The sequence below is a fragment of the Prionailurus bengalensis genome, chromosome A1 (assembly GCF_016509475.1).
Source record: "Prionailurus bengalensis isolate Pbe53 chromosome A1, Fcat_Pben_1.1_paternal_pri, whole genome shotgun sequence".
Lineage (NCBI taxonomy): Eukaryota > Metazoa > Chordata > Mammalia > Carnivora > Felidae > Prionailurus > Prionailurus bengalensis.
Window position 1 is genome coordinate 229,326,947 of NC_057343.1, and position 21,689 is coordinate 229,348,635.

At 49.1% G+C, this 21,689-nt stretch overlaps 1 protein-coding gene across 3 annotated transcripts in view; it reads right to left on the reverse strand.

The window, feature by feature from the left end:
• Positions 1–3,336, reverse strand: part of TRIO (trio Rho guanine nucleotide exchange factor) — a 353,227-nt gene extending 349,891 nt beyond the window's left edge. For all 3 annotated transcript variants that reach the window (XM_043601001.1, XM_043601003.1, XM_043601009.1), the window contains exon 1: positions 3,146–3,336. In XM_043601001.1, coding sequence (XP_043456936.1) covers positions 3,146–3,302 — 157 coding nt within the window. In that variant the 5' untranslated portion in view covers positions 3,303–3,336. The remainder of the gene's footprint in view (positions 1–3,145) is intronic.
• Positions 3,337–21,689: the final 18,353 nt, after the last annotated feature.

Sequence of the window (21,689 nt, forward strand, 5' to 3'; positions counted from 1 at the left end):
CCCTGACCCCAGCACCTCTGAGCCATCTCCCCCCACCAAGTGCAAGAGTCCTAACCGCAGCACCCAACTCTGAAGCTTGGCAGGTGGCGGTGCCCCTGCTGAGCACTTCCAGTAACAGAGAAATCACATGGCAGCTGATTTTATTCCCGAACTGCTCTAATTGTCTAAAAAGTCCTATTAAGCTTAAGTCTTTCTCCTTTCATCCAACCATGGGTACTAGTTTTCAATCCATGACTACAAAGTTAAAATTTAACGCAGGACAGAGAAAGGATAAAAAGGAAAGAGGGGCGCCTGGGTGGCGCAGTCGGTTGAGCGTCCGACTTCAGCCAGGTCACGATCTCGCGGTCCGGGAGTTTGAGCCCCGCGTCGGGCTCTGGGCTGATGGCTCAGAGCCTGGAGCCTGTTTCCGATTCTGTGTCTGCCTCTCTCTCTGCCCCTCCCCCGTTCATGCTCTGTCTCTCTCTGTCCCAAAAATAAATAAACGTTGAAAAAAAAAAATTAAAAAAAAAAAAAGGAAAGAGAATAAGGTAGCCAAGCAAACAGTTCCAGGGCTGAGAAATGAAAGGCAACCAACAGAAAAGCTTTGTCTAGGACACGTTGGCAATTTTAACTACCAGGCTCTTTTTGGAAAAATGTTCACACCCTAATCTGTCCACCGCAGTCAATGAGAACCTTTTTCCTGTGTTTCTCCATCTTAGAAAAGAATGTCAGATTTTACTGATGGACTTGGCCTCTCCATTCAGTCATCCATATTCAATCAAAGCAGACAAGGAGCCCCCCACCCACCCCCATCTGAGCCACTCTACCAGGTGAGGTCCCTACCCACAGTCCTGCTGCATCTGTCCTGACAGGTCCAAACCCCCCACCCCACCCCCCACAAATTCAACTGAATGGTCCCTCTCTACCCTCTGCTAGACATCACTGTCCTAGATGCTGCAGCCAAGATCTAGGTCAGGGATTCAGAGCTGCCCAAAGGAGGGAAAAGCACTTTAAAAAGATGTTCCAGACTTCCCCTGGGATGGGACAGTGCAACTGCTGCTACTTAAAACCTGCTCTGGCTCCTGATTCCAGATCAAACAACTAAAAGGATGGTTTGTCAAATCATTTTGGAGGCTGGAAGAAAGGAACAAACCAGTGAAAGCATTGCCTGATTTTGCCCGAAACTGAACATGGACAAGAGTCCGGGCACGGAAGCAAGCACAGGTGTAGGCATGGCCACCAACAGACTTATCTCCCCAGATAAATCCTGGGAAGAGCTACACTGACAGGGAGCAAGTTTTCTGTGGGCATCCAGTCCACCCTAATGTCTTTTGGGCTCTTCTTAGCAAAAGAAGTAATTTCTCTACTGTGCATAATAAAGATGTAAGAAAGTCTGGTCTCAGAAGCACCAAAAATTCCATCTCCAGGGCACAGGAGCCTTTCTAACAGAGAGAAGCTGAATTCCGCACAGAATCTATTATTCCGTGACAGGTGGTAGAAACAGAAAAAAGACAGGCTAGACTTTAGCTTCAGGGCATGAAGGGAAGACGTCCCAGTTCTGCTATTAGGAGGTAAAAGGAGGCTGCTCAATCCGGCTAGCTAGTTGCACACACCCCCCCAAAAGGGGGGGGGAGCTTTCATTTGAAGGAGTTCATGTTTTCCTAAACCTTTGCTTTCTGCAAGGACCTCACGCGGAGAGAGAGAGAGCACTAGGAAGTATATTAACCCCAAGCTGACACTGTAGAGTCGGTGTATGTCAGTCCCAGCCATATCCAATCTGTTAAAACGACTCAAAAATAACCCCGCTTGGCAAAGATCAAGAAAACGAGGGAAAGACCGTGCTACACCAGGCATCTACTGGCACTAACTTCTACCTCCGACCATCGCCCTCCCGCTGCAAACTGCTTCTGGCGACCCCGAATACCGAATTTGAAGGAGGCCTGGAAGAAACGTGAACCGCCGGCCACCAGCGCGCGCCCCATCATAGGCCGCTCCCCAGACGTCCCAGCCCCGCCGTCCTCACCAGCACCCAGCACACGCCCTCCGCCCGCCGGGCCCGGCCGCAGACCTGGCCCGCCCTTCTCTGTTCTCCGGCGCGGAGTCTGCATCCTCCCGGCCCCGCGCCCGCCCGATCGGCGTGCGCTCCGGGCTTCGGGCCCCCGAGGCCATCGCCGCCGCCGCCCGCTCCTCCGCCGCCGCCCGGACGCGCGAGCAGACCGGACTGGGGCGGGGTAGGGGGGGGGCGGACGAGGGGCGCGGGGGCGCGGTCCCGACTCACGCGGGATCTGGGCCCAGGCTGGGGGCGCCGCCGCGGGGGTCCCGGGGACGCCCTGTCACGCCCCCCCAGACCTCCTCCCCGCGGGACTGCAGCCAAGCTCACCTCTCCCACGGGCACCCCCTCCTCGCTGGAGAGACACCGGGCCACCTGGCACTGCCTCCACCTCCAAGCCACCCAGGCAGTGCTCCGCGCGCCTGGCTCCCCCAGGGCCACCGCGCTCCCAGATGTCCCACCCGGGCCGCCCCCGGAGACAATGGCTCACCCGCCTCCCGGCCCGCCGCGCTTCAGCTCGGCCACCTCCCCCCTCCCTGGGCAGCGGGTGCCATGGCTTCCCCGTTTCACAGAAGCCTAGGCAGCGGCCAGGGAGGTGACAGGCTGGAGGACCGAGCAAAGAAACCGGGCTGCTAACGGGGTCGAGGAGGGGCCAGGTACAAATCGGCCACAGAGACCGGCCCAGATGAGAGCCGCTCTCCCGGGTCCGGCCCCGCCACCCCCGTCCGCTCGGCCTCCGGGGCAGGGGCCTCCGCCCTCACCGTCCCCGCCGCCGACTCCTCGGCCCTCCCGCAAAAGAGACAAAGAGCCGGCGCCCCAACCCGTGGAGCGGTGGCCACCGGGGGCGGGGGACGGGAAGATTTTACCCCGGAACGAGGGGCGGGCGCAGGGAAGGGCCAGTCGGCGGCGTCCGGGCCGAGCCGCGGCCCGCGGGGCGGTGCGGGCAGTGGGACACGCCGGTGGAGGTCCGGGAGACCCGGCGTGGGGGTGCAGCAGCCCGGGCCAGAGCGCGCCGGGCCCTACGAACGGGCGAGCACCGGGCGCGCCGGGACTCGCGGACCGCGCCTCCGCGGCGGGCTTGGCCGAGCGCGCGGGCAGCGCCGCAGTTGCACTCACCGGATCGGAAGAAGGCCGCGATGTCGGCCAGGTCCTTGGCAGCCTCCTCGGCCCCCTCTCCCGCGCCGCCCCCGCAGCCCGAGCCCGCCGCGCTGGCCGTGGCGGCGGGGCCGGAGGACGCGGCGGGGGCGGCGGCGCCGCCGCTGCTGCCGCTCATGGCTGCGGCGGCGCCCGCGGCCGCGCCCGGCTCGGGCCCCGCGCCCCTAGCGCCGCGTGCCGCCCGCTCCGCGCCGGGCCTGGCGGCGCCGAGCGCCCAGCTGCCCGCGCCCGGCGCGCGGACGCAGAGCCCTGGGGCGGCAGCGGGCGGCGGCGGCGGCGGCTCCGCCAAGGGAGCGCGCCCACATAGACGAGGACTCCGCCCGGTAGCCGCGAGCCGGCCGCGGGGCGGGGACGCGGAGCCACGGCCTCGGCGGCGCCGCCGGCCGGAGCGCGGGCAGCAGCGCGCGCCGCGCGGGACACGCAGTCGCAAGGGCGGGGGCCCGTGGCCGGCAGGAGCTCCGGGATCACGGGCGCCGGCGGCAACCGCGAGCCTCCATCTTGATTTCAAATGGGGAAGGAAGGAGGGGGAGGGGGAAAATCACGGCTGAGGGAACCCGGGTGAAAGGAAAAGGGAGAGCAGGGAAAGGAGAGGAAGGAAAAAAAAAGAGGGGCTTCGGGAATTTCCGGCGAACATCGTCAGGGGCCCGAGCGTGGGCTCGGCGGGTGGGCGGGGCCTGGCGGGAGGGGCGGGGCCGCGCCCGGCGGCCGGACGCCCGGAGAGCCGGCGGGCGGCTGCGTGAAGGCTCAGCGGCGCTTCTAGTCCTCCGCCCGGGTAGCTCCAGCCTTTGGAGGGAGCAGGAACGCTCCCACCAGCGGGGGCGGACCTTTCCTGCGGCCGGCACCGTCCTCCGAGCGCTTGAGCTGGGTGTTACAGACGTCGCTCGCGGGAACGGGTGACTCAGGCACCGGGCTGGCATTGGCACGTAGACCGGGCTCCATAATAGTTGTTGAATGAACCGAGCGCATGGAAACAGTCCCAGAGGCGAGTGGGGCACGTCTGAACTCCTGGGGGTACAAGTCTTCTCGTCTGTAGAATGAGAGTCCAGACTCACAGCTCCTGTCCTTATTCCACCAAAACGTAGAGAATGGGAAAGGTGGTGAGAGCTGGGAAAACCGAAGGAAATGAGGAATGGGTGACAACCACCCAGCTTTATGGGAGTTCTGTGTCACACCAGAATTTGACAAATATTCAAGTACAAAACGTTTTTGACGTGGCTGCGAGAGGAATGAGCAGAAGGTATGGGTTTCAGAAGTTAAACGATCCAATGCTGAGAGTCAGGAACATTGATTAAAAAAAAAAAAAAAACACGGATGATGAAATCACTGTAATGCATACGGGAAAGGAACAATTAAATAAAGGGTGGGTAGTGGACACCAAGTTTTACACTGTCAGAGAGGGAGGTTATAGGTGAACAAGACGAGGAAGCTAAATGAGTCTTGTGATACTGGGTTAGAGTTGGAGACATCGGTATGAACCCATGATGAGCTTAATACAGATATATAAAAAGATTTACACATATGTGTCTATGCATGATGTATTTCCTTGCTGTGTCAGCGGAGTGGACTTAGAAATTAACACTCCAGGAACAAGCAGTACACCTGGCACTCAGATCTTGTTTTTAATAACACCATTCTCCAGTAAAAAAAAGAGGTCTCGTTGGGGAAATGGACTGCAGCAGGGAATATACAAGATGAGCCTGGAGCATCTTGTTCTGCCAGAAAGTAAGGAAGAGGTCAAAAAGATTTTTTTTTTAAATCGAGAACAACAAGGAAGGAGTCTGTCGAAGGGCCACAGGAGCCAACTGAAAGAGTTTCCGATGGCCAAAACTGGAAAACTTTGAGCAACAAAATAAATAAAACAGTACTTGGTTATAACCCAAAGTATAAAATAAGTATCCATGGCTGCATACTGACCCAAATAAATGATTAAATAAGTAAATAAATGAAGAAAATAAGACAACTTTCCCATGAAGTATTTCAAATCATTAATGTAGGTACTCTGCCCTCAATGGGATGGAATAGAACTCTCCTGTCTTTAACTATGGTCGGTACATAGTGACTGGTTTCCTAAGAGTAAAACATGGAAAGAGGGGAGAGTAACTTTACAATGGAGAAACCTAACAAACGCTAATTTAGCCAGAGATCAAGGTTAACATCAGTAGCAATAAATCATGTGGATGGTATGTGCCCTTGATCTGATGTAATGAAAATGGCACTTTACCTCTGTGGTCTTCCTTCCAAGAATACATAACCCCAGTCTAGGCATGGGAAAAGCGTCAGACAAATCTGAATCAAAGAACATTCGACACACTACCTGACCAGTATTTACCCAAACTGTCAAGGTCATCAAAAATTAGAAGAGTCAGAAAAACCATCACAGCCAAGAGGAACCCAAGGAAACATGACAACTAAATGTAATATAGTATTCGTGATGGGATCTTGGAACCAGGAAAAAAAAAAGAATATTAGTTAAAAACTAAGAAAATTTGAATAAGATATGAACTTTAGTTAATAACATACCAAAACTGATTTAATTGGAATAATACAGGGAAATTGGCTGTTGGGTATAGGAACTATGCACTATCTTTTCTGTAAGTTTAAATCTATTTTAAAATAAAGTTTCTTCTTAAAATTTTTAATTATATGTGCAGTATCTCAAAAAGAAAAAAAAAATAGGTCCAAATTTCACAGGTCATCAGGTGTGCTGACAACGTTTCTTTTCTGTATTTTTCTGTGGGGGTAATTTCTGTCTCCATCTCCCCATTCCTCGCGGCAGAAGTTTAATCCTAGTTCAAGGAAAATGCGATCTCTGGAAATTTTATCACTTGAGTGCTTTTCCCCTCCTGCCTTCTTCCGAAAGTTGCAGGCAAGCTCCCAGAGGTGTTGGTGATAGCACAGGGTGGGGACAGGGAGGTTGCACATGGTTCTTAGTCATCATGGGTTCATGCTGGCACTGGGTGCCACAGGGTGTCCCATGCCTGTCCCTCTCTTTGACATTCCTGCCTGGACTTCCGGCGTTGCTATGACCTTGCTGCCTTCTGCTGTTGTATTCTGCTCACCCAATCATGGGGACTCTCAAGGTCAGCTGACAATCGGTGCCCTCCGGAGCTACTCCCAGGAAAACATTCAGGTGCTCACTGGGGAGCTCAGACCCCCCTCCTCCTCCCACCTGGCCCCAGAAAGTGAGGCCAAGTTCTCACTGCCCTAGATCCCTCAAGCCTACCTGGGCACAGACTTCCTTTCTCAGAGATTCCCATCGGGATCTAATGCTATTCCACCTCCTCTCCCCCAAATTGCAGAATCATTTTCTCTGAAGGAAAAAAAAACGTCACTCCACTTTCAGCATGCTGTCTTCCAAATCTATTGTTTTGGGCATAACCTTTGTGTTCTTAAGGAAACTCAACTTTAATACTCAAAAACCCTTTACCTCCAATTACTCCTTCAGCCATGGATTCCAGAAGTATATCTTGAAATTCAGGAGGCAAGTGCCGATTTCTTTCTTTTCCTTTGCATCCCACCCATAGTAACCCTCACCTGAAGGTAATTAATAAAAAGCCACCGTGCTTCCCAAAATGGTGGGAAAAGGTCAGAATTTTGAAAAATAAAAACTGCTCGGGTGAGGACAATGGGCAGCAGATTGGAAATCATGCAGCCACAGAAGGATTGGCAATACCTCAGTGCTGGCACCTGGGAAGGGACAATTGAAAAAGGCTGATTCTCTTGGAGGGTTCTTGGGTGGAGGCAAGTTCTGGCTGTTGGGAGGTGGCCTCAAAAGGGATGTGCCTACACGGCAATGACTGAGAAGGATGTTGGGGATCAAGACAGAGAGGGAATGTATTTGGGTGAGAGGTGTATATTTTGGGCAAAAAGATCTCCCTAGGGTTGAGCTCCAGGTAGTGACATTTCCATGAGAATGATACAGAAGACCTGTGACTGAGTGTGGGACATACATGAAGACTCACCCAGATTGCAACAAAAGGCTGCACACAGGTTTTTCCCTTCTGCCATCTGAGTATGTGTAGGGGGATCTAAACAGGGTTTCATGACCCCTGCTGTTGATCCTACCCAACCTTCAAAATTCAGCTGAAATTTCACCTCCTTTCAAGCAGCTCCTATATGAACTCACCTCTCCCTTCTCTGTGTCCTGCAACACCAGTCATTCTGGCATTTGATCATGTGCTGCGTCATATTGTTTACATTGTTCGTGTTTATGTGCAAGATGGGGAGATCCTTTGCAGTCAGCGTGCAAGCATCGGCCTGTCTCCTGTGTTACCTAGAGCTCAGGCACAAAGGTGTGAAGCCAAAGAAATGGAGAAAGCCAGCTGGGGAGACACTGCAAGCTGCCTACCCACCACCCTTTCTCTCCTTCTTACAGGAACCCAGGGCCAGCTGAACAACTCTACTGCCCGGCTCTGGGGGTTATGAGACAGGGTGCTGGCTGAAGAGATATAAGTGGAAGGGACTGGGCAGGACTTACCAGACAGAGTTCAGATTCAGCACGTGTACCCTCTTTGCCCCTTGTCCTGTCCGGAACACAGACGAGATGCTGGAGGTAAAGAGGCCACTGTGTGCCTCTAAGAGGGTGAACGTGAGAACAGAGCACATGGCACAGGTGACTCAGGGAGTTGCCCACTCCCAGACTTCTTGTTATATGGAAACACAAAAGGAAAAGAAGGCCCTGAGTTAGTGAAGTTCCGAGTTCAGTTTCACGCACCCAAACCAGCTCCTAGCAGATAGACTGGCCCCAGTTCTTCATCAGTGTTTCTCAAACTTTTCCACGAAAGAAACTCTGGAGATGGAGCATGGTGAAAGTTGTATCCTTGAGGATGTTGGTGGGGAAGCACAAGGAGCCACAAGATGAACGGGTCTTTGAAATCGCTCACTTTTTCTTAGAAAGGCATGTGAATCTTTCCTTCTCCTTATACATGGATATTTATTTTAATATGTGAATAATGTCTTAATTCAGTTACCAGTTGTTTGGGGTTGCATTGTGCCTCCCCCCCCAAAAAGATACATTGATGTATTAACCCTCAGTACCTTACAATGTGCATTATTTGGATGTAGGATCATTGCAGATATATTTAGTTAAGATGAAGTCATACAGGAGTAGGGTGGCCCCTAATGCAATATGATTGGTGTCCTCATGAAAAGATAGCCATATGAGGGGACAGGGGGAGGACGGCACATGGAGACGAAGACTGGGGTGGTTCATCTGCAGCCAAGGAATGCCAAAGATTGCCTGCAAACCACCAGAAGCTAACAGGAAGGCAAGGAAAGATTCCCCACAAGTTTTGGAGGGACCGTGGCCCTGCCGGCACCTTGAGTTCAGACTTCTAACCTCCAGTACTCAGGTGAGACATTTCTATTGTTTTAAGCCACCCAGTTTGTGGGACTTACAGTTATGGTGGACCGAGGAATCACACAACCCAATCCAGTCTGCCAAATTTGTGAGTGAAACTGTCATACTAGAGAGAAATTTATACATTGACCTTATAGATAATATTTGATTGGTGCTTAAGATAAAGGAAAAGAATCCAGGGGTGCCTCGGTGGCTCAGTTGGTTGAGGATCTGACCCTTGATTTCGGTTTGGGTCATGAGCTCACGGTTCATGAGTCCGAGCCCCTTGTAGGGTGCTGCGCTGACAGCATGGGGTCTGCTTGAGATTCTCTCCCTCTCTCTGCCCTTCATACCCCACCCTCTGAAAAACAAACAAACAAACAAACAAACAAAAAAGAATCCAGAGAAATGTAGAGAGTTCCAGCCTGATTAACTATGAGGGTAAATTAATGTTAATGAGGACATACTATGGAAATGTGCAAATGATAGCTTTAGAGATGATGCTTGACCTCTGACCAACATTTGAGCTAAAGAGCATAACATACCTGGAGCTTTAGACCTGACTATTTTGCCAAAGGGATTAGTGTAAAAAGTGAGAAGGGCATGGGACCAAGGGCTGAGTTTTCATGCCATACAGTGGGTAGCACTGGGCAGAAGTGTGACTTGAAATGCCCTGAGAGTCCCCAGTTTATCCTAAGGCAGATTAAGAAGCATGTGAGAAAAATAAGCAGATCCATAGGAGCCAGGGCATCTAATTCAGCCCAGGCCATGCTAAGTTGTCTCACAAATGACTACAAATGAACCCAACTTCTTGGATTTCTTTGATTTGGAGTAACCTCTACTAAGCCAGAGAGGTCCAAGCCAGAGCCTCACGCTGCTCTGAACCCATATCTGCAGGCCCGGGGCCCCAGGAATTGCTAAGTGGCCGTGAGGGTTGATTGGTAAGAGTCTCCCGAGCCCCTTTACTCCAGTATTTTTTTTTTCAGTCACTGAAATAGCTCTAAATATACAAATCAAGCAACGGGCCCCCAGTGAGAGGTACAAGAGGGAATTTGATGGAATGAGCCTGGAAAAGAAAGAGAGGATAGAATTTGGGGGGATTTGAGGTAGATGGGGGCAAAAGTAAGTGTGCGTGTGTGCGCACACATGCCCTTGTCTGCCTGTGTTTGGAGTAAGTGTCGATGAAGATCTTGATCTGCTAGCAAAGAGGCCCAATAGGTACCAGAAGAAAAGTTAAAGGCAGATCCAGCTTTGAAAAGAGCTCAGAGTGGAAAGTTGCAAGGTTTTATTATTACTGATACATAAATGAGAAGGGTATATAGAAGAAGTGATAGTGTCTATTTCCTGTCTTGGTTTTGAACTGAACAATGTTGCAGCCTCATTGTTTATTAACTGCTATCTTTCTGTTCCTGGCCAGTAGCTCAAAGAACTGCACATTGAGCCCCCAGCCCAAAATATGCAGAATCGGAAATTCACTGGGTGAGATTCACTGATTCTGATCCTGGCCAACTTTAGGTCTTGAAGATTTCTCTTTAAAGGATAAATACTCCTGGGAGCGCTAACACCTTAAACCTTTATCACTTAATGCCTTCTAGAGAGGATTAGTGGATTAGCTCAGTGTTGGCCCAGAGTAACGAGGGATAAAAGAAGGAAGAGAGCATTGGATGGTACCATTTGGGGCACCTGGCTGGCCCAGTCCGAAGACCATGTGAGTCTTGATCTCAGGGTCTTGAGTTCGACCCCCATGTTGGGTATAGAGATTACTAAAAAAAAAATAAACTTTAAAAAAAAAAAAAAAGGGAAGGCACCTACTTTGCTTTTTCCTAGAGCTGGTCTTTCTGCTTCTGTCTAGTGTAGACCTTGAAAAATATTCTGAACTAGCTCATTTGCAGGGGTGGTGAAGATCTTTATATTTTGGGGTCATCAGTTTTTCACTGAAGGCCTCCCACTGCACACAGGAAGCGAAGTAAAGACTCCCTGTCCAGTATGGGGCTGTTTTAGAAGTCTTGATTTATTCGTTCAGTAAACTTTTTTTAAAATGTTTTATTTGTTTGTTTGTTTATTTATTGTTTTGAGAGAGAGCATGAGTGGAGGAGGGGCATAGAGAGAGAAGAGGACAGAGTATCCAAAGCAGGCTCAGTGTTGACAGGCTGACAGCAGCAAGCCTGACTTGGGGCTCGAACTCACGAACCATAAGATCACGACCTGAGCAGAAGTCAGACACTCAACCAACTGAGCCACCCAGGTGCCCCAAATGCAGTAAACATCTATTGAGTCCTTATGATATGGCAGACACTCTGTTAAACCTATATGCAAAATAAGCAGAAATGCTTGTCCTCATAGAGCTTATTTCTAGTGGGATAGGGTGAAGGCAGTACAAAAATAAGTAAAATGAACAAAAAAGAGGCACAATGGAGAGGAGTTAAACAAGAAATGGGGAGAAGGTCGGGGCGAGGGGCAGTGGGGAATATTACATGTGACATTTGAGCAGAGATTAGAATAATAGAATGAACTGAGGGATGGGGATGGGAATTTAAAGGAGAGGAAAGAGCAGAGGCAAAGGCCCTGAGGCAGCCCAGCATGCTCAGCGTGGTGAAGCACACAGAGGAGGCCAGTGTGGTCAAGTGTGGGGGAGAACAGGAGCCCCAGTCGGTGAAGTGCAGGAGCCTCATCGTAGGTGCTTTGTGAGGACTCTGCCTTCTAATCAGAATGAGATCGCAGGTGTGAATTATTGTATGAGAAGCCTCTAAGTGATGAAAATGAGAGATTGTGTGAATTCATCAGGTTTGGAAATTAAGTAGAAGCTTGTAAAACGCTTTCTAGGGGCGCCTGGGTGGCTCAGTCGGTTAAGCGTCCGACTTCGGCTCAGGTCATGATCTCACGGTCCGTGAGTTCGAGCCCCGCGTCGGGCTCTGGGCTGATGGCTCAGAGCCTGGAGTCTGCTTCCGATTCTGTGTCTCCGTCTCTCTCTGACCCTCCCCCGTTCATGCTGTCTCTCCCTGTCTCAAAAAAAAAAAAAAAACAAAAAAAACGCTTTCTAGGGGCGCCTGGGTGGCTCAGTCGGTTAAGCGTCCGACTTCAGCTCAGGTCATGACCTCGCAGGTCCGTGAGTTCGAGCCCCGCTTCGGGCTCTGTGCTGACAGCTCAGAGCCTGGAGCCTGTTTCGGATTCTGTGTCTCCCTCTCTCTCTGACCCTCCCCCGTTCATGCTGTCTCTCCCTGTCTCAAAAATAAATAAACGTTAAAAAATTAAAAAAAAAAACAAAAAACAAAACGCTTTCTAGAAGAAGGTAGTGGAAAGAACCTAGAAACCAGCCACTGTCATCTCCCAGGGGGAAGGCTCCAGCAGATGTATGTGTAATGCCATCACACCAACTAAGGGGACCCCCACTGAGGCAGAGTTGGCACCCAACTCTTTGGTGACACAAAGGTGCCACCTGCAAAGGGAAAGCGGGGGCACCCCCACGTGACAGGCCCTGGCCCGCACTGACCCCTGTGTTCTGGAGCCACACTTGGAGGACTTCTTCCCTCACAAGCCAAGGGGCCTGCCACACACCTCCATCCTCCCCCCACCCACTGCTCTTAGGGACCTAGAGGCGAGAAGGGGCACAACAAGGAAATCACTTCTTAGCACCTCGGACCTCTCTTTTTACTTCCTGTTTCTTTTACTCGGGCCTCAGAGTAGAACCGGGGGCTACACAAAGCAACGAGGGCCCCCAGTTGGTGGATTGGCTTTCTTTTCAAGACCAGGATAGCTGACTATCTTCTTCTGTAGTAGGCGTTGTTACGAAGTGAAAAGGAGCCCCAACAGGGACTGGTTTTCAGCGCCAGCTCTAACACTGACCGGCTGTGTGATCGTGGGCAGCTGGAATGGGAAAGCGAATGTTGCCTGCCCGACGCCAGCCTTCAGGAGCTGCCCTTCCCTAGGAAGACCCCATCTGCAGTCATTGCTTACACCAGATACACCGGGTAGCCTGTTTGCTCCTCCTCCATCCCTGTTGCCCTTCATCAGAGGGGCAAGAGAGCAGGACACAAGCCAGACTGAAGTCATTCCTGCTCAAATTAGGGAACATGGCGATAGGAGATGAGGAAAGGGCAAATGGACAGCAGAGGAAGGTCAGGGAGCCATGGCGGGGGGGAGAGGTTAGGCTGGGAGCGCTGCCCTTGTTCTGGCTTGGATGCCTGTCCCCTTCCCCGGCCTCCTACATTGAACCCTTCTCCTGAGATCACCTGTGAGGTCTCCAGCAAGAAGCATGTCACTGAAAAGGAAACCTGTTCCAGCTTTTCACCACCTCAGAGAAGCAAGGAAAGGAACCAATAGCTATTGGGGGAAATCTATCATCTGGACCTTTCCAAGGTAATGGCACATGGCATCGAAAAGCCGTGCTCTCTCATTCCTTCACTCCCTGCTTCCAAATCCCCACCTCGGGAACATCTTCCGAGGTTCTTGGTCTATCTTGCCTTCCTGTCTCTTCCACTCTCCCTGATGTCATCTAATTGGTGTCCCCGTATACTTACCTTTCCTGAGACAGAATGAAGGAGAAGCCAATGATAAGATGAAGGTGAGACTGTATCGAATTACAGGGGAGCAGTTAAGTCACACGTGCGTGGACCTCCCCAAGGCAGAACTCCAAATCTGCTCTAGATGGAATCTGCCCAGATCATTTCACCCTGGAGTCCTACAGAAGTAGGGAAGATTGAACATGATATGCTCTGCCTTTACTGGGACTCATCTACGTTTGAAGATGCTAGCCTTATATTATTTAATTTTCCTTTAATAAAGACCCATGTGTTAGCTGTTTTAGGATTGGTAGTAGGAACGTTTGTCTCTGCTGACAGATGGTTGGGCTTCCTTTTATGAGCTAATGCAAACTGTAGAAGTCACCGTGTTTCCTTTTATTCCTCGGAAGTCAAAATGCTCAGAATTAAGTTACATGCTTATTCGCATCAGTTTGACAATAATCTACTTGTTACACGGCTTTTATTCTTTTCAAAGTTTTTACTTCTCTCTTTCTCCTGTTTCCTCAAGTTATCCTTCTGAAGAAGGCTGGCTGGCTGAGTAGATGGTTAGATAATATATAGTTAGACACACAGACTGACAAACCAATTGGGCTGAACTGTGAGTAAGGGAAATACAGATTCCAGTACAGTTCCTCTCCTTTCTGATCTTCCCTTATGCCAGAGACCTACCTTCTCGGTCAAGATTCCAGTGCTTTCTATATTTATCAAAATCTTCTTGGGGCGCCTGGGTGGCTCAGTTAAGCTTCTGGCTCTTGGTTTCAGCTCAGGTCACGATCTCACGATTCCTGAGTTCAAGCCCCGCATTGGGATTCTCTGTCTCCTCTTTCTCTGCCCCTCCCCTACTCGTGCTCTCTTTCTCTCAAAAATAAACATTAAAAAAAAAAAAAAAACTTCTTGAGAGGCTACGTAGCATGGTAACTAAGAGTATGTCTCTGCAATCAGAGTCAGTTTCAAATGTCAAATTAGCTACTAAATCTGTGTAAATATAAGAAGCTTACCCTCAGTTTCCTCATCTGTAAAATGGGGATTAGTAGCATTTTTAAAAAATTTTTTTTCAACGTTTTTTATTTATTTTGGGGACAGAGAGAGACAGAGCATGAACAGGGGAGGGGCAGAGAGAGAGGGAGACACAGAATCTCCAGGCTCCGAGCCATCAGCCCAGAGCCTGACGCGGGGCTCGAACTCACGGACCGCGAGATCGTGACCTGGCTGAAGTCGGACGCTTCACCGACTGCGCCACCCAGGCGCCCCTAGTAGCATTTTTTACTTGATACAGTTGTTCTGAGATTTTAATTAGATAATACATGTAAATTGCTGGATATGGTCGAGCTAGTATATTGTAAAGGCTCATGAATATGTGAGTTATTAATTATTATTATTATTAAATTATGTGACCTCCTTTGATCTTTGATGCTTCCCTTTTTATGCATTCATCATCATACTTTTGGACTATTGCAGTAGCCTCTGACTTGTCTCAGAGTTAAAAATCTTACAGCCAGAAAGGATTACCGAATCCCGCAGCCCCACTTTACAAATATGAACTAGAGAGACTTGACAAGAGAAATGCCATGTCTATGTGACATAGTTACACGACATGGGTTTCAGCAGATGGGGTTGCTTAGCCGTGTCTAGGTATAATTGGTGAACTGTTAGGTACCTTGAACCTTTAAAGAACCACCTAGGAAGGCAGCTGAGCTGTACCTGCACTAGGGTATTTCTATATGCAGGTGGAGTTGCCTGTTGGAAGAACCTGTCTGAGGAGACTCTGGGGCCAGAACTCATCTACAGGGGAGAAGGATCCAGGTATGAGGAGCTTGGACCAGGAGCAAAACTGTAGGCAGAGAGTGAAAATTCAAAGAACATGGGCTTTGGTCCAGCCTCCTGGATGCTAGTCTGGCTCCCAAGTCTGACCAGAAGTGAACACTGAAGGTGCTGGTAACCAAATCAGTTACACGCTAGAGTTCAAGTGATAGGTGGCTACGAGACCCCTTAATGCCAGAGGAAGATGGTCGTCTCTCTTCATTCTCCTGCAGCCCACATTCTGGCTTTAGCCTCCCCAGGGCTCTGGCTGGTTGCTTCATGACGGGAGCCTCAGGAGGGACCACAGCAGCTGGTGGGGTGCACAGGACAGGGGCAGGGCCTGCTGAACCCAATAGGAGGGAACATACATCTGTGACAGCCCCCGCAACTCCTCCAAGTACTTGGGGCAGGGAGCTTTGGTGCTTCGCAATTACTTGAGACTCTGTGTTAGAGCGATGAGTTTACCAAGCCAGTGAAAGTTGAATATTCACTGTAATGGAACATTATTTGTCTCTGCAGGTGTTTAAGGCTACAGAAAGGGGGCGTGTCACAAAGGAACACAACAACTGGGGGAGGAGGCATCTGTCTCAGGGACAGGCTCTTGCCCTGGACTGCCACACTTCAGTGTCACCCCAACCATTAGGGCGTAATCCCACCGATCTTCTCGAATCACGGGGTGAACTGCGCCACTCCTTCTCAAAACCCTTTGATTCATTCTCCGCCCGTTAGAACACTCTTCAGACTGCATGACATTAAAGATCCACCTTGTTAGCGCCCCAAACCTCAGAATCTCCTGCAGCCTTTATTTTAAATTCGTATTTTAGAGAGTCTGCTCCAGGAAGAAGGTCTGGAGGTGTCCCAGGGGACCCACCATTCCCAGGTCCTGATATCCATACGTGGTGTAGGATCTGGGCAGGAAGACCCCTTTTAGTGCCGTGACTCAGTCAGACCAGGACCTCAACCACTTTTCAGTATAGATCCAAAGGGGTACATCCAGAGAGCACCCACTGTTCCAGAGTCTTGCACTGAATCTGTGTTTACCACAGGTCTTTCACTCTTGATGGGCTGAGGTGAGAACTTCTTACCAATTCTATGCTAACTTCCTCACCATTCTATCTAGAGTCCCTTCTCCTTATCCAATGAGACATTGGATTGTCTTTTCCACTCACTCCTCGAGCTCAGACCAGTCCATTCCTTCCTTGTGTCCTTCATTGCACCTGGTACACTGCTTTACAGATTCAGTAAATGTTAAAAAAAAAAAAGAAAAAATGCCCATGGAAATAATGAACTGCAAAATCTGACTTTTGTCACTCATCTTTTTAAATAGGAATGTTAGTCAAGCTCTTGCCTCCCACAAGACAATTTAAACCTTTTCTGCAATTACTTTTCTCCAATTATGCAACTGAATGTTCTGAAGAGGTTTCCCACATTAGCCCGCACCGAGGTTTTAGGGGCCCCGGAGGCCCTCTCCAGGACCACGGGAAACACACCAGCACAGTGGAGCTTCCCCATAAGCCACATTCCTTTGCTAATGTTCCCCTTGGAGAAGACAGGACAGAGCAAAGTAACATCTACCGAATCAAGACTTTTTAGTGGCCGGTTTTAACCCAACCACTCTGCTTTTCTAAGCTTCTCTCTTTTCCTTGCCCCTGATTACGGCCTCCAAACCAGCAGCCAAAAATATAGGATGTGGGAAAACTTGAGTAAGAGCAAAACCAGAATGTTTTCAGCCTTTGAGGGGGAAAGCCTTTTGTTGTTGCTGTTGTCTTGCATATCTCTTAAATTTCACGGTTTAGCAGGTAGTAGCTGGACTGACCCATTAGTTATTTATTGAGCTTTGTTCTTTGAGAGGTATTGTGCCACTGATGATTTAATGCCACAGATCATAATTTACGCAGAGCCCGATGCGGGGCTCAATCTCACAAACCATGAGATCATGACGTGAGCTGAAATCAAGATTCAGACGCTCAACTGACTGAGCCACCCAGGCACCACTTGAGTAATATATATTCTTAATTCGACTTAGTGGGTTGTTTTGTTTTGTTTTGGTTTGGTTTTCGGTTTGTTTGTTTGGTTTAAATTCTTTCTGAAAAAGGGGGCACCTGGCTGGCTACGTTGGTAGAGCATGTAACTTTTGATGAAAGGTTTGTGAGTTTGAGCCACACTTTGGGTGTAGAGATTACTTAAAAAAAAAAAAATCTTAAAAAAATTGTTTCTGGGAGCATATTGGTGGCTCAGTCATTTAAGCGGCTGACTCTTGATCGCGGCTCAGATCATGATCTCACGGTCTGTGGATTCGAGCCCCACATCAGGCTCTGCGTTAACAGTGCAGACCTTGCTTGGGATTCTCTGTCTCTCTCTCTCCCCCCCCTCCCGTGCACACTTTCTCTCAAAATAAATAAATAAACTAAAAAAAATTCTTTCTGAAAAGCTATGTATCCTTTTCCTCCATTTTGTGAACCTGGCTCAATGGCCAGATTGAGAAAAAAAGACACATGTCCTGGACACCAACGATGTTTCTCGGCTTTTCACTGGCTTTCCATGATCTGACCCCAGGTATTTCCTTCTTGGTCTCCTGACCACAAACCTCATAAAACATAGTTCATGGCTTTATGTCTTTTATCTTTCCCTAAGAAGTTCATCAAGACCTCATTTCAGCTCCTCGGGCTTGGGTTATTCTAAAGTGCACTAATGAAAGGAAACTAAACTCTAGCATCACTAGCCCTGCCCGATGGGAGTAGCCATCGTAACAAAACTGGAAAGAGTCATGTGGCCTGGTTGGTCCTCATCTGCTGTCCAGACCTACCCTGCTGCAGTTTGCTCTTTCTCCGTTCCACCCCATGGAGCCCACTGCCACCAGTATCCCCCAACAAGACATTTTCCACTTCTCAACCGCATGGGGGTGAATGGGAGGGTTGAGGGGTATTTATTCCCCAATCCCGGCGTTTCCTTGCACGTGGGTGGAACTTACCTGACTGGTGACTTTGGGAAGGGAACCGGGCAAGTCCAATCTTGTTGCTCCTTGTTTTTCTCTTAGGAGCAGTTGCTGCCAGAGGCTGGCGTCGTGCCCTGCTCCTCGTCCACGCCTGCGTGAGGAGGCCCACAGGGGTTCGGTGTTGAGTAGTTCATTCCTGCCATGCACAGAAGCCGCAATGCTAGGTTCCAGCTTGAGCAATAAGGAAGGTGGTAGTTCCTCAAGTTCCCAGTCCCTTACGTATCTCTTATCAGTTCAGAATGCATTTAGGGAAAACAGAGAACACGTGTTGAGCACCCCCTCCGACACCCCAGTATAGTTTACCAATCTTCCTTTATCATCACTCGCTTTTCCTGGCTTGTGTTACCCTATATTTTCGTGTCGTTGTCGTTGTTGTTGTTTTCCTGCTGACGTTCCAAGTCTTCTCAGACTCTTCTGTGAGGTACCTCTTCACGCAACCATTCCTTAAATTTCAGCGCTCCTTGTAGTTTGGGTAATTCTAGGCCCGTCTCTACCCGCTGTTTACGTAAATCTGCAGGAGGCTCCATCTACTCGTAAGGCCTCTATTTCTCATCGAGGTGCTGATGATTCCTCAGCCTGAATCTTCATTGCGGTCATCCGTCCTGAGCTGCAGACCTACGTGGCAGTTGCTTGGTGGGCATCTCTTCCTGGACATCTGATGGGCGTCTCAATGTATCCGTAACTGAAGTCATCGTGCTTCCTCAGCCACCATGCTTTCCTTTCCCCCAAACCCGCCCCATCTCAGCAAATGCCACGGTCATCCATCCAGAAACCTGGTCATCATCCTGACCTCTTCCTCACCTACACCTCCTGCTTCCAGTCCATCATCTGATTCTCCTGACTTTGCCACCTGAATATCTCGTGAATCCGTGTACTTCTTTCCCTCCCCCCAGTCACCACCCTCTCTTACCTGAGTTACCACAACATTCAAATTGTTAGCCTTCCCCTAGAGCCACTCCCTCCACTTTGCTCACTATATTGCACCTAGCACAGTCTCCTCAAATGCACTTCTAAGCATACCACTCCCTTGCTTAGAATCCTTCCATGGCTCTCTACTGCTGGTCTTAATCTTCTTCAGTAAGGTCGATGAGATCTGGCCCATATTTCCCCTTTCCCCTTATCCTTCCCCATCTCCCGGAGCTACATGTGCTCTGGCCCTTTGTATGCGCACTTTTTTCTTCTTGTGTCACCATGCAGCCATCACACCTGTCACTGAGATTTTCCCCACAGGAGCTTCCTTCATCCCCAAACTGTGTACAATAAGTCAATTAGATGCCCCCAGAGTCCCTGTATTTAACCCTATGCCATTCCTATCCCATAATTTCCTATGTATCTGTGTATATTTCTCAACTGGACTATATTTTGGGGCTGGATCCATGTTGCCCCATCCAGATCCCCCTTCAATGACAGATTGGTTGCCTCAGCTGCTGGGAACGATGTCAGCAGGTGGCCTTCAGCTGTCACCCTCTTCAGGGAACATCTCCATTACAGGACGCAGTCATGCCCCTTCCTGAGCAGCCCATATCCAGACTGATTCAGGGGTATAAGGGCTGTCCATGTCAGCCACACTTAGGACAACTTCTGTGAGCTATCCTAACTCCTTGAAGTTGGCTGAGACTGTCATCAGGCCTGCCTCGACAACATCTGGCAATCTTTCGTGTAACTAGTAGGTGCACAGGGTCACTCGCTCACGTGTAAAAAGTCATTCTCTCTGGATATAAGACATGAAGGGAGAGGGGCACCTGGCCGGCTCAGTCAGTAGAGCACGTGACTCTTGATCCCGGGGTCATGGTTCAAGACCCACATTGGGCATAAAGCTTACTTAATTTAAAAAAAAATGTTTAAAAGAGGCATGAAGGTAGAAATGAAGAAACTAGAGTTGCAATAAGCATAATGTATTCCTCAAATTAGGCAAAATGCAGTCTGCACTAAGCAATGCTCTTGTGAGATAAAACAGATCTGTTCTCCTATCTTGCAGCCAGTAGTTTCAAGGTAAGAGGTAAGAGCCCTTAGCAAGGTAAGAGTTTCTGTTCTGTGTTTTGTCAGCGTGACTTGCATAGGGCCAACTAACATCGATTTGGTTTAAATATCATAACTGAATTTGGTAAACTTTATTTTTCAAAGGCCTGTAAGTGAGGATCATGTTCAGAGGACTCACTTAATGAAGTACCAGATGTTGGCATATTAAGAAGAATCATTTGATTTGAATTCAGTTCTTTTTTATTTTTATTTTTTATAGTGTTTATTTATTTTTGAGAGAGAGGGAGAGAGAGAGCAAGCACAAGCAGGGAAAGGGGCAGAGAGAGAGAGAGAGAGAGAAATAGAATCCAAAGCAGGCTCCAGGCGCTGAGCTGTCAGCACAGAGCCCAACGCAGGGCTTGAACCCATGAACCAGGAGATCATGACCTGAGCCAAAGTCGGACGCTTAACCTACTTGAGCCACACAGGTTGAATTTAGGTCCTTTCCAAAAGTAACAAGTTCTGGGGCACCTGGGTGGCTCAGTCAGTTAAGTGTCTGACTTCGGCTCAGGTCATGATCTCACGGTTTGCGAGTTCGAGCCCCGCGTCGGGCTCTGTGCTGACAGCTCAGAGCCTGGAGCCTGCTTCCAATCTGTGTCTCATTCTCTCTCTGCCCCTCCCCCGCTTGTGCTGTCTCTCAAAATTAAATAAATGTAAAAAAAAAATTTTTAATACAAATAAAATAAAATAAAATAAAATAAAATAAAATAAAATAAAGAATAACAAGTTCCTAGCAAATGGAAGACAACAACAAATGCCAACAAGGAATAGATGGGAAACCTAGGAAACAAGGCACCACTACACGCTGAGCTGAATTGATTGTGCTGGTGCTCGGTTCATCCTCCATAGAGTTCTATCTTCAATCACACATTCTGCAACTTCCTGTCCAAAGTAAATACTTCTGGTGGTGGTATGTCTGATTATGTCAGAAATGCAGGACTTTCAAGAACAAGTAATTACAATCTAATGCAGTAGAGGCCAATGTAGCTCTCACTGATCACGGCCACTTGGTGACCTTGTTGCAGACACAGGGGTACCTCTTACTTCCAATGTAGGGCGTCAGGTGGGGCCTACCTGGTGTCCTGCTTTACAGAAAGTCAAATTAAAAGCAGAAAGAAGTTCCTTCCAGGTTAGTCTTCTGAATAAAACCTGACTAGTGCTTTCCTCTGGCTGTAACCGTGTCTCATATTTCCACATGTGTTGTTTTCTTAGTTACATCCCTACTTGCACAATCTTTTAATGTGATTCCCTGCCGGTCAAGAGCCCGTTCTGTACCCCCATACTCACACACTCCTTCATTCAACTGCTTATTGGCATCTCCTGGGTTGTGGTGCGGGCAACCTGTGTCAGATGTGTGAGAGAGAGAGAGAGAAAAGATCATCTCCCACACTCATTCATTCATTCAGCTGATATGAATGAGCATCTTCTGTGTTGTGCCCAACATGGATGATATGCAAATTAAAAAAAAAAAAGGTTATTCAAGGATCCTGATTTGAATGAGATTAGTGTCTAACCGAGGGAAAAAAAAACCCTAAGTGCATATCAATAACGGTCTAAAAAACCCTAAGTACATATCAATAACAGTCTATAAGAAGAAAGCGGTGATTGACACAAGACAAGCAGTTCGGAGGAGGTGGAGTCTGTCTGGCCAGTGCAGATGGCGCCTCTTCTTGAGCAGATGAATGGGGTGTGGCTGGATCACATCTGGAAAAGGAGACTCCCTGAGGCTTGGGGAGACCAACTTCTCTCTGGAGGGTGACAGTTGACTTTCTTCTCAAAGCACGTGCTCTTTTTTACTTTTTTTTAATGTTTGTTTATTTATTTATTTATTTT